We start from the raw sequence: 27,727 nt of genomic DNA, 5'->3' as shown, positions 1-27,727 counted from the left end.
AAAGTAACAAGAAAATGACATCTTCATATTTGATGTGTTCCAGTGCGCATGAAAGGTTCCTGAAAGCACAAACGGAGGCAGAATCGTGATTTTAACAGAACTCATTAATTACTGAAATAAAAACCTTAAAACCTGCATAAGTATAACCAGCAGCTCATCCACCGTCTCCTTGACGCGTCCGACTGAAGTCAGAAGCTTTGTTGAATGAACCGAGTACTAAAAGTTAAAACACACCGAGTCCCCCTCACACACACACACACACACACACACACACACACACACACACGCTTGAATAAAGTGTATCCTATTTTCAGGGATCTGAGGGGGAAACATGCACACACGTATTTGCTCTTGACTTTTAATTTGTCAATTATTCATTTATTGAACAAGACTGAACAACATCAAACGCAAACTGCAGGAGTTGAAGGCTCGATACTGCCTGGAGTTCATCACGTCAAAGTGTCATGGAGCTGTTCAGAAGTGTGTTGTGTTTATCCTCAACAGGGGAAGAGGGAGAACATGGAGGGATGGATGTTGTTGAATGACCACCACGTGACCACGTCACTAGGCAACGAGACGCGAAAGTTGCGGGTTATCCAGGACTCAGTGTGGAAGTGTGAGATTATCCGCTGGTATCGCCAACTACAGCCCCTAAAGTGATCGATAATCGCTAGGTGGAGGTCGCAGGGGGGAGGTGAGGGATGTCTGGCCGAAACAAAGTTGGAGTTGCCCGTTCGGAGGATTTTGACGCGGACAGCGCTTCACAACTCAGTCAAGGTTAGCTGGGCTAGCTCGTAGCTGCTAGCTAGTAGCCGGGCTAGCTCGTAGCTGCTAACATCCATTCAGGCTCCTGCTAACTTTAGTATTTTCTTTCCCCCGCCTGGGTCTGTGTTAGATGGAGGCAGGGGGAGGAGCGGCGTGCTGGGGGTTTTCGGGGCCGTGTTGACGCTGCTGTCGCTGGGCTTCATCCTCGTCACCTTCCCCCTCACAGCCTGGATGTGTGCTAAGGTGATGACGTCACACTCACACGCTCTACTTCTGCGGAGGAACCTGATGAGGACGGCAAAGGAACTCGTAGTAGAACTGATCAGCAGTGTAACAACATGTAGACATGTATCAATGAACAGATAGAAGGGTTCCATCCCAGAACACTGAGCTGAGCCTGATAGAAGGGTTCCATCCCAGAACACTGAGCTGAGCCTGATAGAAGGGTTCCATCCCAGAACACTGAGCTGAGCCTGATAGAAGGGTTCCATCCTAGAACACTGAGCTGAGCCTGATAGAAGGGTTCCATCCCAGAACACTGAGCTGAGCCTGATAGAAGGGTTCCATCCCAGAACACTGAGCTGAGCCTGATAGAAGGGTTCCATCCCAGAACACTGAGCTGAGCCTGATAGAAGGGTTCCATCCCAGAACACTGAGCTGAGCCTGATGGAAGGGTTCCATCCCAGAACACTGAGCTGAGCCTGATGGAAGGGTTCCATCCCAGAACACTGAGCTGAGCCTGATAGAAGGGTTCCATCCCAGAACACTGAGCTGAGCCTGATAGAAGGGTTCCATCCTAGAACACTGAGCTGAGCCTGATAGAAGGGTTCCATCCCAGAACACTGAGCTGAGCCTGATAGAAGGGTTCCATCCTAGAACACTGAGCTGAGCCTGATAGAAGGGTTCCATCCCAGAACACTGAGCTGGCAGACAGAGACTGTTGTCTGTTCTCAAGTTCTCTCAACATTCTCAGACCTTCCCGGTCGAGCGTTCTGTGGAGGTGAGGGGAGTACTAGGGAACATTCAGGATTTTCTGGAAAGATTCAGGGAATATTTTAGAAGAACGTTCTCTTGAAATCTTTTGTAGAAGTTTCCTGTGATGTTACTTAAAGCTGTGTAAACATTCAAAGAACCAGAAGAAAACATTTCATAAATAAAAGTTCTGAATGTTCTGTCAGTGCCACAGTGGGCCACGGAACCTGAAGATATAGATAGCAGGTCCGATGTAACTTCCCCCAAACACTCTCAGAGCATCCAGAATGTTCCATAAACCTATTACATTCAGGGTTCTCTGGAAAGGTTCAGGGAATGTTTTGGGGGAACAATCCATTGGGATCTCGTGGAAAGTTCTTGTTATACTGTGTAAAGTTGTGCAGGAATTCAAAGGAGAAAAAAAACCCATTAAATTAAGAAAATAGGATTTATGAGTGGTTCTCTAAAGGGTCATTTATTATAAGCGGAAGCTCTACAACCCTTCCCGTTACTGGGAGGGAACATTCAGGGGACTGACGCAATGTTTTAGTGGAAGAACAAGAGAAAATTCCCCTTTCAAACCACCCAATTTGGATTCGATAGGTCAATGGTTGGTCTTCTAAAGGTTCCTTTCATGTTACCATGTGCTCTGCTAATGTTCTGGGGGTGTTGAGCTCTCAAGGGAACATCCTGAATGCCAAGCAACCACCACCCCACTGTTCTTTGAGAACACATCTTGAACTTTCTGTAGAAATGTTCCATCAACCCTGCTGTTCCTGAAGAACTTAAACTGTCATCAACGTAGAGACAGTGGTTCCACTATGAGAGTTAAGTGTGGACTTTGAAGGTTCTGGGAAAGTGTCATTTGTTCCTCATACTCATTTCCATATGATCTTCAGAGAACAGTACTTTATTTGTAGGATGAAAACAACAAGCAAGGTTCCTACGGTCATGAAAGACCTGGAAAAGTCTTGGAATTTGAAAGAAAAAATGCAGTTTCCTTTGCAGTAAAAGTTTCTGAAAAGTCACAAAGACTTCTGCTCATCATGCTGCAACTTCCTCTGAGGACTTGAACAGTTGAAGACCTCAAAATATGAAAACCCAGCGAGTCGCCCTCAGCAGACCAGCCTGGCGGGTATCATGGCTGATGTCTCTGTCTCTGTTGGACATCAGAAGGGGATCCATTGGTTCTCAGTAGAAACGAGAACCTGGATTTTACTTTCAGTTCCTGGTATTTTGAGGTTGTTTTTGTCCCTCAGGTGGTTCAGGAGTACGAGAGGGCCGTCATCTTCCGACTGGGCCGAGTCGTTACAGGCCGAGCCAAAGGACCTGGTACGGAGCCGCCTCGTTCCCTCTACTCCATGATGATACCGGAGCTGGACCCTAGAGCGCCACCTGTCCAGTAACTTCAGGAATAACAAGTTAACAGCAGGAGAAATGTGTCACCATATTCTGGTTTTATGACCTTTACTTCTGCTCAATAGAAGTTTCCATAGGAGTACTTTTAGCTCTCCTCCCAATTCGTTTACAGTATTTTCAAAGACAATCATAAAACTGCGTACATGTACGCACATCAGGCATTGTGTGTTCCTGAATACGGTGTAAGTAAAGTTTTTGAGTGAAAACATTCTGAGAGACAGTGTGAAGGAAGAAGAAGGTGGAACAACTGAAGGAGAACTTTGAAAAAGGGAGGACTCTTCCTCCGCCTGTGACGGCCGCACCAATGCCAGCAGGCTTGTGTGTCCTTCAAAATCTGCCCATCTTCTTGACTAAATCATTCGACACAATTCTGCCTTTAATCTGAGGCTTTGAGTCTCACAGATCATTAAAACTCATTTACAAAACCCAAGAGATGGGCGGACCAGGACGCTGCGCCTGCTGCGTTCCTCTGGGCCGCGAATGCAGGGCCCTTGTCTCTTGGCAGGAGGACCAGAGTGGAAGTGTCCTCTGGTCCTCCTGGGTCGCCATCCAAGAGCGCAGTCAAAAACAGCTCCTCCAGCGCTTCTGCTGCAAACACTGAGGAGACTGATGTCATCATTTGGAATTGCTGGAAAATATGGCAGCAAATGAAGAGGGGCTGCCAACTACCAGACGCTTCCATTCATCGCCCCGAATATCGCAGTCATGCCCCCCCCCCCCCCCCCCGATGGAGCTTTGACAGTTGGAGGCGAAGCGGCGGTCACTTTGATAGGGTTGTATTTTAACAAGCAGCTCGCCTCATTCACTGAAGATAAATTCTCTCCTCCCTCAACACACTTTTTTTCCAGATTAGGAATTCTGTACTCCGAGTCTCTCCCTGAAGGAAGAATGATTTATCGGCTTTTGCTGAATTGGGGTTGATGTTTGGGAGGGGGGCCTGAGCAGGACCCCGTCTTGGTCCATTAATGCCAGGCATCACTTAATCCAATTTAAGGTGCAGAGGCTTCATTCTTCAGAACCTAAATTGCACTGAATCTTTCCTCCCATTTGCCCTTCATGATCTCTGGCCCACCTTCTTGGAATGTAACTGTAAACGCCAATAACATTTTGTCGGGCCCGGACCTCAGGACCTCGCTAACCTCAGCCCGGCGCGTCCGTTGATGTTGGAGCCGGGAATTACAAAAAGGCCGGAGACCGATGAGTACGATCTAAAATCTTAATTTACCCTCTGCACCCACGGCACAGAGCTCTGGGTCCATGTCTCTCGCTCCCTGACAGCAGCAGAGGGAGCGTCAGTCCTTGAAGTCTGACAGAGACGCCATTCTGTCCCTGACCCAGTGTTCTACAGAGAGTTGAACTATGTCTCAAATGTAGGCGGAGCTTCCCAACCACGGGGCGGTTCCCTCTTCTGATTGGTTGGACAACTCTTTCATTTCGGTATATGGCGGTGATAATCTGTGGAGAGGCATAATTATCTCACACACACACACACACACACACCTGCTTCTTTGCCGAAGGTCAAGAGTGCTCAACAGTTAGGAGTCCCGGCAGACTGGTTGTTCCTCTTTGTGATTGGCTCATCCTGTCCGTGACTGTTGATGACGTCTGCTTGAGATAAGAAGCATCGACACTTTGTTTGATAAAACTGAACGCACAGCTTGAGAAGTTCAGCTGATCCCAGCATGACGGAGCGAACAAGAAGAACAATGTTCTAGTGGTTGTCTGATACGTCCGGCTGTTTGAGCCTGATCCAGAGACTAGATGAGTGGGGTTTTCTGTTTCCTGACTACCTCACAGTGTTGGTGTGCAAGCGCTGTTGTGTATGGAATGGAAACCGCAGAGAGAGCAAGTCTCACGCTCTGGACGTCAGACGCTGGGCCTCAGGTTAACCCTTGGTGATCTGGTCTTCCTGCTTTGCTGCGTATGCAGAAGACTGGAGGTAGCATGACTGCAACCCTGGTGGATTCTTTGCTGTATGGCAGCAGTGTGCCGTTCTGATTGAGTCACTGACCTGTGCTAACGTGCTAATGCTAGTGGTGCAGCAGTGTGACTCATTACTTTCCTGATATCTGCCCTGGTTTTTGTCCTTTGTCTCGACTTTCTTTGTTTTTTGATGCGTGTCTTTGTTTCTGTTGCATTGTTCTTGAAATATGCCAAATCTTGATAAAAACTTTAAAAAGGTATGAAGGCGGAAAAGAGAAATCAGTCGTAAATATTTGACAGACCAGGAACCCAGCAGGGGGAGAACAGGAAGTCCCTGGGGGCGTCTCTCATCCATCGTTCTGGCCTTCAGCGTTTCTGTTATTCTTCGTGTTTGATTCTTAACGTCGCTGGACGCTGCTGCTGTAACGCGCTAATGCCATGTGACCTTTGTGTTTGTCCAGGGCTGTTCTGGTTCATCCCCTGGCTGGACGTCATCAAGACTGTGGACCTGAGAACCGTGTCCTTTTACATTCGGCCACTAGAGGTCAGCAGCAGCTCTGTGACTGACAGCAGGTTGGTTGAATCACCAACAGTCTTCCTCTCACTCTCCCTCAGGTCCTGACGGCCGACGGCGTTCCGTTGAAGGTGGATGCTGTGGTGTTCTACCGGGTGGTGGACCCGTCTCTCTGGGTGACGCGTGTAAAAGATGGCGACGTGGCCACACACACGCTGGCCCAGACCGCCGTGAGGGCCACGCTGGGCGCTCACGGTCTGGCAGACGTTCTGACTCAGACAGCGGGAATGACCACAAGGATGGAGGCAAGTCACATGATGACTGTGTTCTTATCAAAGGGGAACAGTGTTCTTACAGTCAACACTCATCACATGGAGCAATCTTGAAAAAATTCCAGAAAGGTTAAAATGAATCTAGTATGAGCACGGAAAAATTGTTGATGTTCATCAAAACAAGCCAATATCTGAAGAACCACAAACACGTGTTCCCCAGTGAAAAGGACTACAGCTCGGAACAGTCTGGTGTGGAGTTCCTCAAAGGTTTGGGGAACCTTGGTGGGCTTTCAGAATGTTCTGGAAATGTTTGGGAGGAATGTTCCAATAGATATATAGAAAGTTCCAGCACTGTTTTGAGGAAACTTTGAAATTGCCAAAACACAAATAAAATCCAATTTAGAAAAAGTAATTTATCGATTGGGCGGAGCAGTGGTCCTCCCTGTGGCCCCCCATCAAGAAGGTTGTGGGTGGAGCAGTGGTCCTCCCTGTGGCCCCCCATCAAGAAGGTTGTGGGTGGAGCCCCGGCTGCAGCACAGGATCTTTCTGTGTGCGTCTCCATGTTCTCCCTGTTCCTGCTGGGTTCTCTCTGGTACTCCAGCTTCCTCCACAGTCCAAAGACATCAAGAGGGACCAGGTTAATCCAGACTCTAAATTGACCGTAGGCGTGGCTGGGAGAGCCAATGGTTGTCTGTCTCTATGTGTTGGCCCTGCCATGGACTGGTGACCTGTCCAGGGGGAAGGCTGCTGGGATAGGCTCCACCCCCACCACCCTCACAGGAGAAGAGGGGGAACATGGAGGGATGGAATTTATTGATTAGTCTTGCAGAATGTTTGTAGAACCTGCAGACATAATAAGAAGCTTCAGGAGACCTGTCTACTAGGTTCTCTTTTGGTTCTGTTTAGGTTCTTGCATCATCTTTTCACAACACTTTTTGCAAATGAAAATTGCATTGCAGGAAGTTTCTGTTCTCCCAAACGTTTCGAGAACCTCCTGACCTGTGTCTCCCTGCCGTATACGGTCCTGGGAAATGTTCTGGGCGTGTACTATGTGTAGCTGGGGAACATTTTCCTTGAAAAAGACCTAAAGGGAACACTTTCCTATGAGCCCTTGAGAACCATAAGGGAACAGTCCTTTTTGTAACGTTGTAAATTGACCGAAAAATAAACAAAATGAAACGTTTTCTGACAGTAACTTTGAACAGCAGAACTTAAAAGAAGTTTAGGAATGTTCCCCAGTGTTCTCGTTAAGGTTCAGGATATCAATCCTCCACAAAAGATCGTTCACTTGACCATCATCAGGAACACGCTCTCAGTGGAGCGGCTCATGTGGGGTTGGGCCTGCAGGAGGTGCTGCATGCTGCGTCCAGACGGTGGGGCGTTCAGGTGGAGAGGGTGGAGTTAAAGGGCCTGACCCTACCTGTGAACCTGCAACGCTGCATGGCGGCGGAGGCGGAGGCAACCAGGACGGCCAGGGCAAAGGTACACACACACACACACACACACACAGATGCTGGCTGTCAGCTTGAGTTTGGGCTGATTTAGCAACAGCAGAACAGTCTGATCTGCTGCCATCTGTCCCACCCAGTCAGGTTAGCAACAGACTGGATGTCCAGACGATGTTCCGTAGGTTCTCACTCATCCACGTCATGTGATGGAGGGCAGCTTTAAAGTGAGCGAGTGTCGGTAGAACATGGCTCTGTTTACACAGAGGAGAGCAGGGTGGGTGTGGTTCTATGAGCGATAGTCGAAGGTTCTGCTGTTCAGCTCACAGCTCCGTCTTAGACGAGTAAGACTGGTGAGCATTTTCCAAATTATAGTACAGACTAAACGACTCATCTATTAATTGTGAAATTCATTAGCTGATTAATCAATGAATTCGTGACAGCCCTTAAAATGGCCTGGTGGTCAAATCCTCTTTCATAATCTCCTGATCTCATTTTGGGAACATTGTCTTTAGTTGTTGGAGGTTCTTGTCATGTGTTGTTGCTCCAAACACCAGGGATTCTCAAGATTTGTCTTTCTTCCACAGTTTTGTCCTGTTTGAGAGTAAAACGTCTGAAATTGTTTTCTTTGTGTGTGTGAGATGATACTGGCTGAAGGGGAAGTGAAGGCGTCACGTGTTCTAAAGGAGGCGGCATTGGGTCTTTCGCCAGTGGCTCTCCACCTGAGGTACCTCCAGTCTCTGTCGGCAGTCGACAGTGGCGCCTCCATCGTGGTCTTCTCTCTCCCAACAGAACTGCTCCACAGGCTCTTCTCCCATCAGGCCTAGCTCCACAGGCTCTTCTCCCATCAGGCCTAGCTCCACAGGCTCTTCTCCCATCAGGCCGAGCTCCACAGGCTCTTCTCCCATCAGGCCGAGCTCCACAGGCTCTTCTCCCATCACGCCGAGCTCCACCCATGTTGCAAAGGAAAGATTAAGATTTGGAAGTCTGTGGCTGTCAAATTAATTCAATTTCCCTTCTTTCTGTGGGTTGAAGGTACAAATCCTGAAACTCCTTAATAAGTTCTCATTGTTGAACATCTGGTCCCCTTGTCTCCAATTCAAAGTTGTGGTGACCTCGAAGTCATGTGACCCTGGTGTGGCTCCTCCCTAGGCTACCGTTAGCTTAGCACTGCTAACGTAGCATCCAGGCTTCCAGCATCATCAGAGGGTTCATTAGTGAAGATGATCTTGATGAACTGAACCTGGAAGATCATCAACTTCTGTTCACCAGAGCTGATTTACTGGTTCAATCACCACAATCACATGGAGCGATCCTATTGGCTGCTGGGGGAGGAGCCAGGAGATGAGCACTTCCTGTTGGAGGAGGAACCAGGAGATGAGCACTTTCTGTTGGACTACAAACATACCTCAACCCTGGCATGATCACTTCCTGTTAGGCTACAAAAATACCTCATCGCTTATATGCTAACGTCCTGTTGGACCACAAACATAACTCATCTCTTACATGCTAATTTCCCTTTGGACTACAAACGTACCTCATCCCTGACATGGTCATTTCCTGTTGAGCTACAAAAACACCTGAACTGACATGACCCTTCCCTCTCAGTGGAGACTCCTACTGGACACAGTTTGCTGTGTCAGACTTCTGTTGGATTATCCAAACATCATTACCTAATAATACTTTGACAAATGAATATTCTCAGGTTCGTCAGTTTAGCTGCGATTATCTCGACAGCTTAAACTCCTCGAATAGAACGTCGAGCCCCTCTGACCTCTGACCGACCCCATTGCAGCAGCCTCACATTGTGTCGTCTATAACCGTAAATTCATGCCTGGCAGATTTCTCACACTATCACCGTGATATGGCAGACTTTTGGCATTTTGACATCAGTGCAGGTTGTGGATGCGTTTCCTGAAACACTGGCTGAAGTTCTGCTGGACAGAAACTGTTCACTACAGATCTCACTTCAGCCACTGAACCAAAAAGTCCAACCTGGAGACGGCGGAGCTGGGAGTTTAACAACACAGACTCATTTCTCGGTGTCAGGAGTCTGGCCTGCGCTGGTCAGCAGACCGTCAGGCTGGTCAGTGACGAGGAAATGGGAAGTAACGCCAGCTGGTAACCCAGAAATGCGACGTAATGTACCCTTAAACTAGAGGACCTGAACTTCAGCTCAGACTGGTGACCAGCAGCATGTTGCTCCTCATGGACATCTGTAGACAGTGAAAAAAAGTGGCGTGAGATGTGGGAATATGAACAACAACAACAATTAAAACAATTAAAGTCAAAGTCAGTCTTCGTCTCAAAGGTATTTTAACTTGTAAGAATCAAACTGTACCTTCACTGTGGCTCTTTGAATGCAGTAAATGTGATGAGGGTTACAAGAACATGGTACTCACACTGATGGTTATCAGACAGTGCACACATATATGTGAATATACACACGTATATGAGTACATACATACGTGTATCTATACACACACGAGTATATACACACGTATGAGTATATACTCGTGTGTGTGGGTCTCAGCTGATACACACACGTATATATGTATACATATATGAAGTACATTTCTATATTTATAGTTTGTCCAGTATAACTACACAAATTAGCAAATATTTTTCTTACAAATTGGAATTTTGAGTGAAATTGTGTTGACTCACTTGGTCCATCGAGTCATGTTATCTTGCTTTCATGTGACGTATACTAGTACTACTACTGCACTACCCAGGTGGTACACAGATGTATTTGCAGCTCTATTCTGAGATTTTTATTGATAATGAAGCCTGCCATGTCTTGGGGGGGGGGGGGGGGGGGGGGTGTTCGCTGAGGAGCTCTCAGAACACACAACAAATACAGGACCGAGTCCCTGAAGGGCTTTGTTAAAACACGGTGTTTCCATAAAGTTACAGGACTGCTGTTCCCTCTGTCAACCGTCCCTGTTTCAATAAAGGTCACCTGGTTTCATATCTCTTGGATCCACTTTTCCTTCTCCCATTTCCCAAGCCAGGAAGGGGGCGTGGCCTCTGTAGATAAGCTTGTTAAGCAGCCAGAACATTATGACCTTTCTGCAACCTTTTACCAGGTGACTCACCTGTCAATCAGGGTTCAGTTCAGGCTCGTTGACAGAAACTTGACCAGACTTTTTATGTCATTTTAGCACTTCATGCCAATCTGCCTAAAAATGTCTCTTGTAGAACTGGAAGTAACCGTCGAGCAACTTTAACAAAAATAGATGAATCCAAATTTAACCTCAAACAGAAACAAAGCAGCTTGAAAGAACCACTGGCGGAACCTCAGACGTGCGTTTGCTCTGGGCGCCGCCGTGAGCCGTGGTTGCTCTGCTCCAATTGTACAGTGGGACTGCAACCCGCCACTCCGGCTCAGTGTCTTTGAAGCCCACTGCATGTGAAATTACAAGCATTCATGTTGAATCCAGAGTACAGGGCAGGACGGGCCGGGTGTGGTGTGGTGTGGTCAGAACCTCTGGAGCTATTAATAACCAGCTCCGTACACACAGAACCACAACCCACTCATCAGAAATAAGGACCAGTTGTGTTCAGGGCCACCAAGCAGGGCTTTCTTCTCCTTCTGTGCTCTGACTGTAGTTCTGTTGAAGTTCCATGAGTCCAACATGTAGACCGGTTCTTGCAGTCAAGAACATGAACAACTCATCACGGGTTCAAAGGTCCGTTTCTCATGTTCTTGTCCAGACTTTCCTCCCCCAAACAAACTATAAGTGAGAAGCCTACAAAACGGCAAGTGACGGAGAGCATCTGGAAGCCTCGTGATGACGTCAGAGGTCCGTCACTGTTGGCAGGTAAAAACCATCTCCATGATCGGGACACGCCCACTTTTAGAGAAAATCTCTTCTTGTCCTTTGCCCCCAGAGACAGAAGAAGACAGAGCCCCTCCTCCAGGGAGCTGAGACCCAGGCTAGTTAGCTTAGCACAATGAATAGTAGTGGATGGGAAGTGTCAATGTCCATGGTCAAGGACCAACTTCCTGTTGGGCTACAAAACGACCTCATCCCTGGGTGGGGCTGGCGGACTTGTTGGAGCACTCTGCTCCTCTCTAGAAAATCCCTCTGGTAGCAGAAGACACCGCCCTCGTCCAGTCTGTCCCTCCCCCACTGGCCCCTCCCTCCCTCTACCTTCCTCCACAACTCCTCATCTCTGGCACTGTGTCTCCGTCCGGCTGGGGGTTGGAAGGATGCTGTCCTGGAGGCTCCTGGCTCTGCTGGGACTCCTCGTGCTCTGCAAAGGTAAGAAACTGCCCTCAAATCTCACTTCTCCTGATGGGTGGAAGGTCTGCGTCCTGCTCCGTCGTTATCTTGGAGGGGGAGGAGCGTTGATCCTGCGGGGTAAAAATACTTCTCAAGCATGTAAAGTGAGAGCAGACGAGGCAGCTTAGTGAGGAGGCAGTTTAGTTCATCTGCTCCTGTTTGAGCTCCACGTTTATGAGGAACGTTTCTGTCCATGATTTAAAAGTAAACTCACCGACCCCCTTGTTCACTTCGGTATGTGTGTGTGTGTGTGTGTGTGTGTGTGTGTGTGTGTGAGAAGCTGGATTGGGGCCACCCCCCAGTCCCACCCTCCGTGTGACTGACAGCTGTAATCACCCGTTGTGAGGAGGGTAGGGCGGGCGGAGATGGGATGAGGTGTTTTTTATAGCAGCCTGATCCTATTGAGGGCAGTGTCGCACTCCAGTGCTGCTTTTAAAGGTTCCTTACGTGTCCCACAAAAGAAGGACGCCTCCTGCTCGTCCACTCCAGTGGAACACGCTGGGCGTTCCCTTGGCGAGCTTGCTGTCTTTACAGGGAACTACGCAGATCTTTTTAACCTGGATTAATCTGGTTTGAGGATGTGAAGATTGATTTGATCAATGACTTCGTTTGCACTTGATTCTGTCGTTGATTTAACTCAACTCTAATTTGAACTGGCGTTAGCGGCAGCAACAGTGAACTGGCGTGGGAGGGGCCGTACTGGTGACCTCTTCTAACATTGTCTGAAAGATCTCTGAAACATGAGAACACCCTGAACCTCTACGGAACATTGGGGACGTTCTTTAACGTCTTTTGGTTAAGAAAGTCGAATTGGATGTTTGTGCCAAGTTTGAAGAAATTCTCTCAAGGTGTTCTAGAGCGGTCGCATCAACAGAACTGAAAATACGATGCCTAAGAATAACGTTCCTGTGCTGTTCTCTGCTGGTCATATGAGAATGTGACTCCTGAATCTGTGGTTCCAGTACGTTCATGTCCTCCTGACCCTCCATCTGGGAAGCACAAGCCTTGAAAAATTTGGCGAACACAGTACGCTCCTAGAACAGTGACATCACAGCAACCTTGGGGACTTTGCGGGACAACAAGACAAGCAGGTTTGGTGCCCGCGGTCCCGGGCTCAAGACCAGGGCCGGTTACTCGCTGCTCCTCACTGGATGATTAGTTCAGACAACAACTGAAACACTTCTCAGCTGGAGAGCGACAGCCAGCGGGTGAAAAGCGTTCGTCCGTCCCGCCTGGAAACAGGCGTCTGCAGACATTTAAATAGGCTAAAGATATCTCCTCTCCCCCGACTGCCAAGCTAATCCCCACATCATGGAGCTAAAGAGGCCTGAAGAGCAGCCAGTGGGTGGGGAAGCAGACAAAGACGGGCTTTCTCGTCAGGCTGGGTGACCTTTGACCTGGCACAGAGGAGGAAGTCTTCAGGTGAAAGGTCTGACCTGAGTCACAGGTTCCGATGTCCGCCACATTCAGATTACCGGGATGCTAAAGCTCAGGCAGAATGTTCTCAGAACCAGTTCTGGGTTCTAATTTTCATGACTTCAGTTACGTTCCATCTGCTGAGGCAGAAAATAAATGAAGCTAAATTCTCTCAGCGGAGGAAAAGCTGCTCACATTGCTGCTGTTGTTTGTGCGACAGTGACCTTTGACCTCCTCCTCCATTTGTTCATGTTGCATGTTGATAAGAAACGAAAGCGAGACTTTCATCAGAGAAAAATGCAGTTCCTGCAATCGACTCCTGACTGATCCATCAGATGTGAGTCTGCGCGTCCAGACTGAGGCGTCTGTCCGAGTCAGATTTCAAACCTCCTTTACAAAGATTTAGATCAGATTAAAGAGGTCAGAGTTCATGTGGTTGCGGGCTGTCCAGACTGCCTCAGACCCACATGGACACGTCCGAGAGCTGATGTCTGGGTAACTGTCCTGTTGTGGTCCAGGCCAGGAGGCGAGCCGGTCCCACGATGAGTCCTGCGACAACTTCACCGACCTCAATCTGTCTCACTGCTTCATGGGAACCAGCCTTTACGTGCGGCTGCTGCTCTACACCCGCTCCAACCTGGACTGTGGCCGTGAGCTCAACCACCACCACCCGTCCTCCCAGCCGCTCTTCAAGCTCTCCCTGCCCACCGCCTTCGTCATCCACGGCTACCGGCCCACCGGGGCACCGCCCATCTGGATCGAACACATCGTCCACCTGCTGGCCAAGCAGGAGGACATGAACATCATCGTGGTGGACTGGAACCAGGGCGCCGCCAACCTCAACTACTTCACCGCTGTGACCTACACAAGGGAGGCGGCCAGCAACCTGACCAGGTTCATCGCCACGATGCAGGTTAGACATTTGGTTCTCATTACTGGGTTCTCAGCACCCAGAACTTGCCAGCAGACGGTTCCACTGTGAGTTCATGTGTGTGCAGGAGGAAGGAGCCTCCCTGAGCTCCGTGCACCTGATCGGAGTCAGTCTGGGAGCTCACCTGGCCGGATTCGTGGGTGCCAACCTGAAGGGAAAGATCGGACGCATAACAGGTACAAGAAAGAACTGATGAACAAGATTTCCTGTAAGAACCGACCGGACAGACGAGCTGACTTGATCCCAAATGATTGTTGTCCAGGTCTGGACCCGGCAGGCCCCATGTTCACCAGCGCCACTCCCGACGAGAGGCTGGACCCGTCAGACGGCGTGTTTGTGGACGTCCTTCACACCGACATGAACTGTGAGCATGAAAAGAGAAAAGGAGGCTCCGTCCGCTGCTCCACCCGAACACAACCAGACAGTTTAACTCTTTCCTTTCACCATTTTAACAGGCGGCCTAAATTCAAGATACAGAACATTTAAGAAAAAAATAAAGCAAAACAAACATAATAGGGCCTTGCCTGAGTAAGAACGCCAGAGTTGCTGTCTTCGACCACGAGTGAGTAGAACAGGTAGATTAACGCTGCTGGACTGGATTTGCTTGTTCTAGCGTTTGGCCTGCTTGGAGCACACGGCCACGTCGACTTCTACGCTAACGGAGGGGCGGACCAACCAGGGTGTCCTAAAACCATCTTTGCAGGTAAACCTACACTAAAACACTCACTGACGGTTAATGTCACTGCTCGCTGAGGTCAGAGCGCCTGAACGTAGCCACTAACGTCTCCCTCCACCAGGGAAGTCCTACTTCGTGTGCGACCACCAGCGCTCTGTGTTCCTGTACTTGTGCGCTCTGAACCGAACCTGCCGCCTGACGGGTTACCCCTGCTCCAACTACGACGACTTCCTGGACGCCAAGTGTCTGCAGTGTGAGGCCTTTAGACCCGCCCCCTGTCCTGTGCTGGGTGAGTGATGACAAACACCGATAACAATCTTCTTAGACGCAACGATTAAGGTGCTGCACCTTAAACCACCCTTAGACATCGAAGCCTCAATCAGATGTGGCTGTTGGTCTGAAAGGTGAAGGTCCTGCATTCACAAATAAAAAAAACAGTTTCCTGCCTGGTTTATTCACTCGTTTGAGTCCAGAAACGTTCCATTGGTAAATTATAGTCACAGAGGAAAGATGGTAAGAAGAAAGGTGCAGGTGTCAGTCAAGCCCCTTGTGATGCGTTTAGGGGCATCAGATCCAAACGGCTCACTGAATCCAGACTCCAGACCAGAATGCCTGATGTACTTTTTCAAACTTGGTGTCGAGTAGGAACATCAGAGAACCAAATATTTATACAAATGCACTCAAGTAGTTTTCCATAATATGAATCCTTTAAAACTGCAGTACTGATCATCACTACGACGAGGAGCGTAGAAGTATGAGACTAGAACATTGGAATGAGACTGGAATGAGACTAGAACATTGGAATGAGACTAGAACATTGGAATGAGACTGGAATGAGACTAGAACATTGGCATGAGACTGGAAAATTGGAATGAGACTAGAACATTGGAATGAGACTGGAAAATTGGAATGAGACTGGAATTGCTGACACCCCCCCCCCCCCCATGTTCACTCACCTGCAGGTTACGATGTCAGCCAGTGGAAGGACACGCTGCTGCGACTGGGACAGACCAAAGTCTTCTTCAGTACCACGTCCACACTGCCCTACAGGAGTGAGTCTGACCAACAAACACTGTGGTGACGTGCTAGTGATGTCATCGCAGCTGCAGTTTTAAATGTTAGGTTAAACCGTGGCGTTGAAACTCTACCTGAATCCGTCCGCTGAAACGAATGAACTGACGATGCTGACTGGTGGAGGGGCGGAGCTGAGGACAAGCCCCTCACCTGTCAGTCCATCCCACACACACTGACTGACTCTGTGTGTGTGTGTGTGTGTGTGTGTGTCAGAGCTGAGCTACAGGGTGGACATGGTGACATGGAACCAGTACCTCCGCTGGGGCGTCGTCTACATCCGCCTGCACAGCGGCAGAAACTCCACAGAAGCTCGAATCGACCAGTGAGTCTCTGGATTTCGTAAACACACGTGTACAATCACAGCTGTAGTAGAACCGTTCCCAGCAGACGTGTCAGGGGAACGGTTCTACTACGGAGAACCTTGTTAAAGGTGCGTCTTTCCACGGTGATGTGATGATGCAAAACATTATAGTTGGGTTCCCATACGGTTCCTGTAAGGTCACTGTAGGATCTAGAAACTTTCTAGGAACATGGAGGCACAAAGAAGATTCTGCCCCCCCCCCCCCCCCCCGTTTTGTGAGGATGAGCAAAGCCTCGCCCCTTTAGAGAACATCTGGAACATTCTTCACAAGGCCTCTTAGAACGTAACTTACATCAGGTGCTGTTAACCTACTAGGATCAATAACTACCAATCAATCTGCCGATGACAAAGCCAGCGGTCTGCTGGTTCTCCCCCGGTTCTCTCCAGTGAGCGGCTGCGCTTCGAGCAGTACACATCCACGCGCCTGCTGGCCCAGTTCGACGAGGACCTGCAGAACGTTCAGAAGATCTCCATGCGCATCAACACCGGCAACGTCATCGGCCCTCGGTACAAACTACGGCTTCTGCGGATTCGCTTCACGCCACTGGAGCATCCAGAGAGGTTGGTGCACGAAGGTCATGACCCCTGGTCATGGAGATGATGACGGTGGTGGTATTAACCTTCTCCTCCTGCAGGCCCCTGATGTGCCGCTTTGACATCATCATGGAGGAGAACACGGAGGTGGCGTTCCGGCCTTTACCCTGCAACTCTCGCCTGTAACGCTCTTCTTCTCCTGCATCATCGCCACGACGCCGCGCTGAAGATGCCAGACATCCTCAGGACGCCGCAGGAAGAATGGCAGCCTCCCCACCAGCACAGGCAGGATCATCACAGCGTCGAGATGAGACACGCGGCTGCCAGCCCACTGACTTTAGTTCAGGTTTTACCTTGTGATGAGATTCATGACATCACGGCAACAAGGAAGCGCAGGGGGACACGTTGCCATGGCGACATCAGTTCTCTCTCCTCAGTACTGAATTTTCTGTTTTAGCACTGAAGGTACTACTCATACATAGTAATACTGCAACTCCAGAACTTCTAGTTTCTGGTGTGGGAGCGGCAGTTGTGAGGCTGAACGGATCAGAACATACAAGACACACAAGGAGGTCGACACGCTACGCCGCCGCCATCACCATCATCGTCAGGTTAAGAACTCCCAGAGCCAGTCACCTTCATCACCTGAGATTTAGCTTTTTAATTTCTTCAAAATTGAATTGACATCAAATTTTAATCACAATATTGCAGCATTTTTAAAACAGCAGCACATCAGCAGAGGAGCGGAACCCAGAAACGTGACGAGCGGACAATCTTTGATGAATCCTGCTGTCCCCACCCGCCGACTGGCTTCTTTCCTTCATTAGAACTTTCAGTTCAGTTCAACCTGGTTTTGTTTCGGTTGAATCGGAGTTGGTTCTTTGTTCTTCACCTCTCATGATTTTAGATTTCAAAACCACAACAATGATCAACCCACAGGAAGCGACCCCCTCTGCGTCCGGTGGTGACGCCTCCTTATAAGGCAGCTCCTGTTCACGTCTTCACCCGCGGAGCACCGTCGCTGGTGCAAAGTTACAGAGGAGAATTTGTTTCAGGTGAAACAGCAGACGAAGATGAGAAGAAGAGATTTTAGTCGTGAGCTCTCTGACAGAGGCGTCTCCTCGGCTCCGCCTCAGAGGGGACGAGGTCCATCCACACATCCAGGACCAAAGCTCCTCTGTTCACACACGGAACATAAACTAAAGTCCAGATCAAGGTTTTCCAGGCGCCACGGTCGAGGGGACAGAACCCTGTAAGATTCCAACTCAGCTGGGAAACTGATGTCCATGACTGTTCCACACTAAATGTTTGGGCTTCATTGTTCAGACGCTTTTCCGGACTCGGAGCAGAACCTGAGCGTGTGGAGCCGGTCCTTCCACCAGCAGGTTGTGATGCTCCAAATAAAAACCAGTATTTACCCACCAAGCCAGCTGGGGTCATGACCTCCAGGCTCAGAGCTGCTGTGACATCAACAGGAAACCAGTTTGAAGAATGTTTAAAATAAAAGCAGCAGTTTTCTATTGTTGCCAAACACTGATTTTATTGACGCTGTGCTGCAGTCGTAGCGGATCCAGGTGTGCATTTCTACAGAACAACAGTTGCTATGGTGCCAGAATGTTACTGATTAATACCGCAGGTTCATACCACCTTTACATGACAGCGGCGTTCACGTCTTGCTGCTTCATCTTGAGTGTCAATAAATATCGACCAGCAGCTGAGACTGAGGTTCTAATGTGACGCTGGATGTTTCATTGTAAGTGTTTTTTTACTTGTTTGAAATAAATCCTTCTCTCAAACGTCTGACGTGCTGCGGCTCGTAGCTGTTAGAAACACGACCAGCTGAGTCACGTTCACGGGTTCAGGCACGTCGCCCAGGTCACTCAGAAACACCAAGAACACGGTGGTGGACTCAAACCCGACGTTTCATTGGCTGAGCAGTGTGATGAAGCAGCTGCGCGAGTGTGAGGACCAGAGAGACGTGAGTTAGCAACATCAGGGAGGCAAGAACCAGACGAGGCCCGAAGACTTCAACGAGCCCCGCCAGGTGACCGCACAAGAGCCAAACTTCACCTGGACCATCCCGACATGAGCCAGACCTCAGGATCACGATCCAGAAAAAAGCAGCCAACGGACGAGTTTAGATGAGAGACAAGTAGACAGGAGTGGAGAGAGAGGCACAGAACCAAGGATTCACATTCAATCTGACCATTCACTGTGGGCTCCGACTCACAGCACAGCTGAGACGCCGCTGGCGCCGCCGTGACCTGCAGCCGCCGTTCTTCCACTGGTCTGATCACCAGTTTTGACCTGAGAAGGTTAAAGACAGACAGACGGGTCAGTCAGAGCGGCTAGCTCTCTAGCTGAGCTCAGAGGAGTAGAGATGTTCTGACTACGATGACAGCACCAGTAACGCCTCTCAGCTCACCACCTTAGAGGGCTGAACCATGAGTCTACATTCGTCCGGGAAACCCTGAACCCTAAGATTGCGGGTTGACGTTTTCCTCAGTTTTTGTCGACTATAACGAGTCCACGAATAAAAGAATAAACCGATAAAAAGATGCAAAACAAGAGTAACAAAGTCTGTGAATGAGAAGGAAGAATAGAAACTCATCTTTTCTAAACGCTTGTGAGGTTCACAATGTCAGTTTCAGCTCGAAAGAGCACCAACGGCAGGACAGAGGAGGATTTAACCAGCGTGGATGAGGACCAGAGAAACTGGGATTGAAGCCGATCAGTGGGAGGGCGGGGAAACCTCCTTAAAACAGTAACGTGTCACTGGGTCAAAGGTCGAAGGGAATATTCCAGTAACCAGCGAGCTAAGAGACTCAGAGGGCAGGAAGTTGTTGCACAACAGGAGCAAGGAGAGTTCAGAAGAACTAAATGTGTCCCGCTGAGCTGCTGATAGTGGATCAGCTAGAGATGGAAAGTTCCACCCCACCAGGTTCTGCAGGTTCTAACACAGACACACACAAGTGGGACGGCTGCTGTTCCACGTGTGTTCCGAGTGTTGCTGAGGTACCTTGGTGACCCGCTGGATTGTTGCGGTGGTTCTGTCGCCTCAGTGGTCCCAGACGGCTGCGACTGTTCCTTCGCTGCGGGCCTGAGTTCAGCCTGGACTGGTCCCCTCTCCGTGGTCCCTGAAAGACAGGAAGATGGTCTCCACCAGCTGGATCACATGACTGAGGGGTCATGGGTCAAACTTGGCGTTCCCACTCACCTCGATACCTTCCCATCTCCTGTTCTGCTCCGCAGGCCAGTTGTAGAACCCTTCATCCTCCATCTCAGCCTGGTCGCTGAACTCTGGACTGGGATCACTGGAACAAACCAACAATACCAGCAGGCTCCACTGGTGAGAGCGCCTCATCTGCTCACCTCTCAGTGCTACGAATGGTTTTAATTGCCAGAAAAAAACATTTTCACAGTGTTTGTAGGAATAAAATGGCAATAAGACGTAACACAGACCTGCTGAGCCGTCGGTGTCCAAGTGGAACCGAGGTCAAACCTCAAATCTCACTTGAAACACACCAAGCACTAAATGCTGACTGCAGAAACCCTCACTGACCTTTGACCTGCTGCCCCAGTCACAGCTGACTAGTTGCTGTGTCATCCGAGAGCAGCTCTAATATTTCTCACTTCCTTTTTAGTTTTTTATACAGAGAACATCTATTATTAACTAGATTCACGCTCGAAGTTTCCACTTTGATAAAGGACGTCAGCGCTCAGATGAGTTCTGAGAAAAGTTGTTGAACTGAATTCTTTTAGGGGAAATTCAGCTTTCAAAAACCTGCCAGACGCTCCTCAGCTCGCGAGACGCACAAACTCAGTTAGTATCAAGCTAGCTCACTTCAGCTCGGGTCGGTACGGCTCGGTGCGGGCGGTTCCCACCAGCACCGGTACCATGTCAGCATGGGTGGACCCACCAGGGGAGAGTTCCCCGGTGTAATTTGTGAGCGACACAACAACAAAGGAGGACATGGAGGCGGCGTGACGCCTGCTGCTCGTCAGCGGTTTTTGCTTCAACTAAAAGTGAGGGAGGACAGACAGAAGAGGCTTCAAGCACCAAACAGAACCCCCAAGAGAAGAATAAGAGACTTCACCGAGCCATGACCAGGATTCCACCGAGGCCAGGATGACAGGAAGTAGATGATGTAAGCGGGTGAATAACCCAATCAGAGCCCCGCTACGTGTTTCTGTCACGTTAGTCCCTGCTCAGCTCGCTTGGAACCCCAGCGGGGGCAGGGACCAAAATGCTCACGTTGGTACCATGTTGGGGTCAGTGGAAACGGGGCCAAACCGACCCGACCCAAAGTAAGCCAGTGGAAATGCAGTTAACAACCCAGCCGTTTGCCTGCTGGGAGTCCTTCAGTACTGCAGAGACGGTCGATGAACGCGGGCTCTCACCTGATTGGCCCGAGGGGTTGATGGTTTCCCAGTATGGTGACCTTCACGCCCTCCAGCCTCTCCTGTCTCTTCCGCTCCAGGTCGTGCCTCAGGTCCCCAGGACCTCGCATGGGCTGCTGGATCAAACCCTGCCATTACCATCATCATCACCACCACCATTTTAAAACGGCATCAAGATCTCAGGACAGAACCACAGGCACCTGCATGGCTCCCAGCCTGGAGACGAGCGGCTGCTCCTCATCCAGCAGCGAGTCCAGATTGAGACTGCAGCCTCTGTGGGCGAGACGGAGGACACGCTGCCGGTTACACGCCTTCATACGTCACACAACTGCTTCTACTGGCATGCTGGGACGACTCTGAAGAAGTAGGCAGCATCTGAAGCTGTCACAGATGGGCAGTGGTGTCCATCACAAAAACAGGGGTGAGACTTCAAGCTCATCTGAACCCTTTCCAGGTACAAAAACTCAAAGTTTCCACTGTTGAAGCCTTAAGTTGAGGGCGTCTCTGTATACTGGCGTTGTAATGAGTATTAATCGTGTGTAGGGTTTACCATGGAAATATAGTAACAGTAAATTTTCATCGTAAATCCTACACACGATTAATACTAATTACAACGCCAGAAGACACAAATTGGAACAATCAATCAACCAACAATCAGTTCATAACTCAGGAGTAGATTGGGATCCGGGTGGATTCCAAAGCTTCAACAGAGAACGGCGTACCGACTAGAACTCAACCTCTCGACCAGCGTCAGCTCCTCCACGTCGTCTTCAGAGAAGCCGCCTTTCTGGGAGGCCGAGAAGCGCTCGTTCAGTGTGATGCCGTCACCTCTGAAGTAGAGTTCTGCAACATGCGACACACAGAGAAACTGTGATGGGAATGTCATCACCAGGAGAGGTGGGAGGAGTCACACTTTATTTATTTCACATCTTTGCAGTGTCAATTTTGTTTTGGTTTATGGGGCTAAATACGGTTTCATCTGTTTCATGTAGGGAGCAGCAGTTATGAACTACTGCCCCCCATTGGTCACTAGGTGAAGTGCTGCACAACACCAGTGGTACATTTCAGAGACGGCGATGAAGCTGCCACGCTCATCAAGAGACACAAACGCTGGGAATCCAACTGTTCTGGTTTACCTGAATATGAACCAGCTGTTTCTTCCCAGCTCTCACATTACTGAGATACACGTGCTGACCTTTGACCTGATGCACCAGAGTGATGATCTCCTGGGCGAACGTCCCGGTGTGTGTGGCGGTCTCTCGGAACGTCCCAGAGTGCTCCAGCATGGGCAGGAAGTCGAGGCGCTGGCGCCCCACGTTGACCAGGTCTAAGGAGAGCTGCCTGTCTGACGAGTAGCACAGCGAGCTGCAGAGGAAGAGGAGGAAGAGGAAGAGTGGAGACTCTTAAACCAGTACCAGGAGGAAGAACTCCTTACATTTTAGGGCTGTTAAGCTTCAGGACTCTTCGCTCCTGAGGAACAATGTTGAGCCACAGCTGCTGACGTCTCAGGACACATGACATGCACTCCAGTCTCCTTGGGACAAGAACATGAATTTGATTTCTGAGGCTTCAGGAGGAGACCTCTGAAGCGCTCATTTAGTTTTAGCAAATGCTGAGACACGATCAGGAGCTGGACTAGATCAACTTCAAGATGAAATTAACATTAACATCTACAACAGTTCAACACAAAAGCCAATTCATGAGAGCTCCCAGCTGCTTAGTTTGAGGAACGAGAGACAGAAGGAACAGCTTTACCTGCACCGCCACACCTTAGGGCTGCGTTTTCATGGCTTCCACAAGTGTTTAGTAGATCTTGGTCCTACACTAAGGGGGACGGTTCCCTCACGAGCACACAGAACTCTACCAACTCAGAGCGGTTCACGGTTTGAAGGATTCCCTCTCCTAATGACCGGGGAGCTCAAGTGTGGGTGAAAGTTAACACTTCTTTTCTGCTTTGGTCCGTGAAAGATGGCCCCGTTTGTCAGCCAGACGTCACGTCAGGTTCTTTGTTGGCACTGCTGAAATATTCATCATCTGCTCTCGTTCAGGGCGGCTCTTCATTCAGCACCTTCACGAGTTTCACCAGGATGTGATGGATCCTCCCTCAAGTTCCAGAGCCACAGGGGAGGTTTGGACTCCAACGGTCAACGATGATCCAACTCGGCGCTGAGGAAGCTTGTCCAGCTCTCTTCCACGTTCATACTCCTGGCATGGCTTTCAGCAGCTTCAGTTTCTCTCATCATGACCCGATTTCTCCTTCAGACAAGAGAGACGTTGAGGCGTCTCAAGTGTGTCAACATTTCATTGTCAGGTTTATGGCCTTCATATCTGCTGTCAGGTTCACAGCACAGACGAAGCTGCCCCTTCCTCCATCGGCCGCAACGTTTCCCTCGATGGCTGCAGTTTCTGCCGTCAGCTGAACTGATGAAGGTTTAGCCCGAAGCGCTGATGAGGACTCACCTCCTCTAAAGATCACCGCCCGTTTCTTCTTTGAACAAATCGATTCCTTGGACATTGAGGTGATTTCCTCTTGGAATCGGTCAACGATGGAAAAACACCAACTACTTCTCTTGTTGGAGAAAAAAAAAGAGCTTAGTTCTTCTTTCCAAAAGCAGCTTGTGATTGTGTTAAAACTGACACCATCTCTCCGTCGTGGCCAGGGAGGCGGGACAGACACCAAATCCTCCTCCCCCCGCCGGGTGCTTCATGGTACCAACGCTCATTCAAATATTCCTCCTCCTCTTCTTCCACTGAGTGAACAACATGCAGGTTCTTCATGATGGCCTCCAACAGTGCACGTCAGCATTCCAAACACCTGCCTCATCATCTCAGCTTTGTTCTTCCGCTTCATCAAAGCTGATGTGTCAAACAGACTAGATCCTCGTTCGCGCAGCATCAGTCATGACCAGCGCTGCTCTACTTCCTTCCTCGGTGGCGATTTCCTGGTCCAGTGTCACCGCCGTCACTTTCAGTGCCGCCCATATCGTCTCAGCAGAGAGCAGCACGTGTGCCCTCGCTGAGGAGCTGACCTGAAGGTAAACTGGCACAATTAACACGGTCCCAAACGCTGAGCCTGGTGACTCCTTCGGTCCACTGCTCCCTCCCCGTTCAAGTCTGCCACTCTCAGGCTAAAGGCTCCAGACTCCAAGACACACCAGATGTCCAGCCGCAACACTTCAGCGGCACCGACACCGGCTTCAGCTCTCCCACAGCCGGCTGCTCCTGGATTCAGACAGAAATCGCCATGGACTGGGTTTCCGTGGTCCTGGGTCCTGGCACGGGTTGATCTACATCTGCTGGCTTGGATCCTGCCAGCAGTTCCTCTCCGAGTGTCTCCATCTGACCAGCAGCTTTCTGAATGACTGAGTTCCTCTGTTCTTCCTCAGGTCCACTGGTCACATTGCCTCCGTTTCCCTGAGCGAGCAGCGTCCTCCAGCCGATGATCTCATCAGTTCTGGATCAGTTCTTCCCTGGAGAAGTGAAATAACAGCTCCAGCTTTCCTTGATTCACGTGGGATTCAGCACACCGGTGATCAACTTTCACATAATTCCGAGTAACTGCAGCAGACACAAATCACACCTGTACCTTCCCTCCGTGGCGTGGCAGGAGATTCTCAAACTCTCTCCATCACTCACAGGAGCGGCGCCAAAGGAAGACGCTCCTTCCCAGCATCACCGTCAAAGCTCAGCGCACCTGCAGGACTCGGGCTGAATCCGCTTGTGTAGTTCAGGTTTTAGCGGGGGACCAATGAGCAAAAATCTTTCCTGGACGACTTCCAAGTGGTTTCAGACATTTCCCAGAGAAATCTGTGTTCCTTCAGTCGCAGCTTAAAGCAGCGTTCCTCAGTCACCATGACGACTCTCCAGGAAACATCCAGAATTCAACTTCCATCCTTTTAAATCCACATCCCTGTTCAACTTCTGTGTCCGTGTCTTCCCTCGGCACTCAGCAGCTTCTCACGAGTTTCAAAAAGCAAGTGTCAACTTTCACCCCTCACCATCGGTCATTTACGACTTAAACAAAAACATACATTACCTTTTTTGGTTCACGGGTCGGCTCATGTCCACTTTAATCGTTAGTGTTTCCTCCGTTACGACCGTCATGTTATCAGACTTCTGATTGTTCCATCCGCGCTGACGCGGCATCTTCGGGTCCAGGTCCTCCCTCGGCAGGTGTCGCTCCGGACTTCCCGACCTGTCGCGCTCCCACTGCTGAAATCCACCTTCTTCCGCCCACTTGGGCTCCTCTTCGACGGCGTCCTCGTACGAGTCATCCCTCTGGGGTCTGAATCCTGCTCTTTGAGGTTCACGAGGGGCACCATGGAACCCCTGAGAGGATTGCTGTGGGTGCGGTTGATTCCTGGGGGGGCTGGGCCTTCCTCCCTGGTTGCGACTGAACCTACCTCTCCTCCCTCTCTGGTTCGTGGGACCATCCCGGTTGTATCTCGTGGTGTTTGGTCTATAATGTGGCTGAGGGTTCCTCCTAGTTTCATGATAGCTGCCATCTCTCCAATTATCCTGAGGATGGCGTCCTCGAATGTCTTCTTGAACATCCAACCTGCTGTTTGCTACCCTGACGCACTCCTGCAAGGAGCTCATCGGACGGGGACTCCTCCGACGATCAAAATCACGATCTCTGCGGCCGTCAAATTGCTCCCAACGTGGCGGATCCACGTCGGCGTCTCGAACGCCGCCGCGAGTGTGCTCAATGGCAAGAGATCCTGAGTGCCGTGAGTCTCCATGGGGGAGGCCCCCACGAGTGTCTCGGGTTGTGTCCACAGAGTAACGCTGTTGCCCAAACTCCTCCTCATTCCTGAACCTGTGATGGCATAAGAGTAGGTGACATGGTTCAACAATGACACACGGAGCAGAAAACATTTCCCTGACTTTCTGGTAACACTAACAATATCTGACACAAAAACCTGACTTCTACTGAGTAGGAACAGAGAGGATGTAGTAGTTTTAAAGTATCAGGACAGCTTGCAAACTTCAAGCCATGCAGTATTTAGACAGGTATCTTGTAGTGAAGGAAATGAAAGACACGGTGGGAGTAAATGAGGGAGTTTGCTTTGAGAAAATAAGACAGATGAGAATCCTCTGCTGTCTCCGTCTCCCTTGCAGAAGTGCGGCAAATCATTTCGCTTAAAATTTACCCGAGGTGTTCGGGGTCATCCATTTCTCTTCTGTGCCTCTTAAAAGGGGGGCACTCTAGATGGAGGTCGTCTCTTTGTTGCCCTTTGTGAGTGCTCTTCCGTCCTCTTTCCCTTCCTGCTCCCCTTTGGTCATCAGACTTCACGCCGGGACTGAGGTCTCTGAACCTTGCCCGCCCTCTGACCTGCTCCTCTCTCCTCCAGCTGGTTCCCGCCAACATCGGCGAGTGATCCAAGTGAGTCTTTGGAGTTGGTGGCAATTTCTCCCTCGGCAACCTCGGAGGAGAACGAGACGACCTCCGCCAGCTTTCAAAACTCTGAAAGTCTTCTCTGAACCCTCCTCTGTGTCTACCTGAGTCTGATCCTCCGTCATGCTGTGGTAAAAACCTTCGGTCGCCATAGTCCGCCGTGTCACTGTGGGGCGATGGCCTCCGGCGGTAGAATTCCTCCTGGTCTAACTGACGTTGCTGCCCTCCCGGGTCCTGGTATGGAGGGGATCTTCTCTGGCCTTCTGGGGACTCCCTGTAGTAGCTCCTGCGGTCTCTAGGAGGGGGGCTCCTGTCCATGGTGCTCCCATCAAGTTCTGCAAGGACTTTGTATGGATCAAAGTTACGTTCTTCCCATGGAAACCTCCTGAAAGCAGAAACCAACACGTCACCTCTTGTCAACTGAGACTGTCAACGCTACTGAGGGACATTCAGCGTCTCTGCAGCACAGGAACTACATTTACCTGTAACTTGGCGACTGAGACCGTGGTCTTGACATTCCATCAACCTTCGACGAAAGAAAAGCTTTTACGACAAACTGCTCGACACAACTACTTCAGAAACTCCGCTTTTCCTGGATGTTTTTAATCTCACAAAGCGAAATACCTGAGGACTGACTGAGCTGCCTGTCTGACGTCTCCCCCGTCCACACACTCATAATTACAGAGAACTAACTTTGATCATCCCAGCTCACTTTAATAAGGGAAACCACCACATCTGTCCAGGAATAACACGTGGAGTTTTATTTTGATAACCTCGTCTCTCGCAACTATTTCGCTTCAAGTTAGCACACAGGCTAACGTCCATGTACCTGCACGCTGCACAAATTTACCTCTAACCTGAATATCACCTGAAGAACCGTCTAAACAATCGCGGGAACTCAACATCTTCATCAAACATGACGTTAAGCGGCTGAGTTGGCTACCCATGCTAACCGCTTCCTAGCTAATGCTAACTAGCAGCTAGCTTACCTCCGTCCACGACACGCTCCGGTCCGCCGCAACTAACTTTCTCTAAAAACGACAATACACACAACAAAACAGTAATTCAACAGTCGATAATTTTACAATATTTACAACCACAAATAACTAAAGACAAGTTAAAGCTTCGGTGCCGTCTGTATCCAGAAAATGGCTGCATAGAGGGAACGAGTTCCACAGTTCCGGCACAACCTACTTTTCAGAATAAAATACATTCTTGAAAATATCTGTTGTCTGATATTCCGGGGTGTTCGACTGCTGCATCAGTCCATCCTTCATAACCGCAGGTTTGGGTCCTGTGGGAACTTGGAACCACTATGATGGCCACAGCTCACCGGA

General features: G+C 49.7%; 3 protein-coding genes and 1 long non-coding RNA gene across 10 annotated transcripts; 2 read left to right on the top strand and 2 right to left on the bottom strand.

Moving 5' to 3' along the window:
* Window positions 1–578: 578 nt before the first annotated feature.
* LOC147241316 (stomatin) lies at window positions 579–10,110 on the top strand. The gene is made up of 7 exons (XM_086191889.1): window positions 579–777; window positions 896–1,008; window positions 2,997–3,069; window positions 5,541–5,623; window positions 5,695–5,898; window positions 7,213–7,347; window positions 7,952–10,110. Exons 1-7 carry the CDS (start codon window positions 702–704, stop codon window positions 8,135–8,137), a joined length of 870 nt encoding a protein of 289 aa, XP_086048015.1. The 5' UTR covers window positions 579–701; the 3' UTR covers window positions 8,138–10,110.
* On the bottom strand, window positions 3,124–11,422 carry LOC147241315 (uncharacterized). The gene is made up of 3 exons (XR_015110983.1): window positions 10,409–11,422; window positions 4,657–9,526; window positions 3,124–3,143 (listed from the first exon to the last, which is right to left on the bottom strand). It is a non-coding gene; the product is annotated as an uncharacterized LOC147241315 (long non-coding RNA).
* Window positions 11,423–11,505: 83 nt separating this feature from the next.
* On the top strand, window positions 11,506–18,475 carry lipib (lipase, member Ib). 2 transcript variants are annotated; one of them, XM_086191886.1, is made up of 10 exons: window positions 11,506–11,578; window positions 13,534–13,928; window positions 14,014–14,122; window positions 14,209–14,310; window positions 14,560–14,649; window positions 14,744–14,911; window positions 15,585–15,674; window positions 15,910–16,018; window positions 16,445–16,618; window positions 16,693–18,475. In XM_086191886.1, the coding sequence occupies exons 1-10, from the start codon at window positions 11,527–11,529 to the stop codon at window positions 16,775–16,777; spliced, it is 1,374 nt and encodes a 457-aa protein (XP_086048012.1). In that variant the 5' UTR covers window positions 11,506–11,526; the 3' UTR covers window positions 16,778–18,475. The 2 variants fall into 2 exon arrangements, with proteins under 2 accessions (XP_086048012.1, XP_086048013.1); XM_086191887.1 differs by having other exon boundaries at window positions 11,525–11,578; window positions 12,562–13,928; window positions 16,693–18,474.
* LOC147241313 (uncharacterized) lies at window positions 17,225–27,574 on the bottom strand. 6 transcript variants are annotated; one of them, XR_015110982.1, is made up of 12 exons: window positions 27,380–27,574; window positions 26,873–26,916; window positions 26,146–26,775; window positions 25,029–25,811; window positions 22,188–22,357; window positions 21,715–21,835; window positions 21,193–21,265; window positions 20,993–21,120; window positions 19,809–19,905; window positions 19,611–19,728; window positions 18,662–18,898; window positions 17,227–18,542 (listed from the first exon to the last, which is right to left on the bottom strand). XR_015110982.1 is itself a non-coding variant. In XM_086191881.1 (11 exons), exons 2-11 carry the CDS (start codon window positions 26,905–26,907, stop codon window positions 18,885–18,887), a joined length of 2,169 nt encoding a protein of 722 aa, XP_086048007.1. In that variant the 5' UTR covers window positions 26,908–26,916; window positions 27,380–27,574; the 3' UTR covers window positions 17,228–18,884. The 6 variants fall into 6 exon arrangements, 5 of the variants coding, with proteins under 5 accessions (XP_086048011.1, XP_086048007.1, XP_086048008.1 ...); XM_086191881.1 differs by having other exon boundaries at window positions 17,228–18,898; XM_086191882.1 differs by having other exon boundaries at window positions 17,228–18,898; window positions 20,993–21,108.
* Between the last annotated feature and the right edge of the window lie 153 nt (window positions 27,575–27,727).

The sequence above is a fragment of the Aulostomus chinensis genome, chromosome 21, assembly GCF_037954235.1.
Source record: "Aulostomus chinensis isolate RoL2024-O1b breed Wild chromosome 21, RoL_Achi_v1.0, whole genome shotgun sequence".
In the NCBI taxonomy this organism is placed as follows: Eukaryota; Metazoa; Chordata; class Actinopteri; order Syngnathiformes; family Aulostomidae; genus Aulostomus; species Aulostomus chinensis.
The sequence above is the reverse complement of the archived record's forward strand: the minus strand, read 5'-3'. Positions and strand labels throughout refer to the sequence as shown.

Bases quoted from the DNA above. Each gene is read 5' to 3' on its own strand.
- LOC147241316 (XM_086191889.1), top strand. From the start codon at position 702: ATGTCTGGCCGAAACAAAGTTGGAGTTGCCCGTTCGGAGGATTTTGAC. The intron at 3,070-5,540 runs GTACGGAGCCGC...GTGTTTGTCCAG, and splicing joins AGGCCGAGCCAAAGGACCTG to GGCTGTTCTGGTTCATCCCC. The intron at 5,899-7,212 runs GCAAGTCACATG...TTGGGCCTGCAG, and splicing joins GAATGACCACAAGGATGGAG to GAGGTGCTGCATGCTGCGTC.
- lipib (XM_086191886.1), top strand. From the start codon at position 11,527: ATGCTGTCCTGGAGGCTCCTGGCTCTGCTGGGACTCCTCGTGCTCTGC. The intron at 11,579-13,533 runs GTAAGAAACTGC...GTTGTGGTCCAG, and splicing joins ACTCCTCGTGCTCTGCAAAG to GCCAGGAGGCGAGCCGGTCC. The intron at 16,619-16,692 runs GTTGGTGCACGA...CTCCTCCTGCAG, and splicing joins CCACTGGAGCATCCAGAGAG to GCCCCTGATGTGCCGCTTTG.
- LOC147241313 (XM_086191881.1), bottom strand. From the start codon at position 26,907: ATGTCAAGACCACGGTCTCAGTCGCCAAGTTACAG. The intron at 21,266-21,714 runs GTACGCCGTTCT...TCTCGCCCACAG, and splicing joins GAGAGGTTGAGTTCTAGTCG to AGGCTGCAGTCTCAATCTGG. The intron at 19,906-20,992 runs GTGAGAGCCCGC...GGTTTGTTCCAG, and splicing joins CAACCCCTCGGGCCAATCAG to TGATCCCAGTCCAGAGTTCA.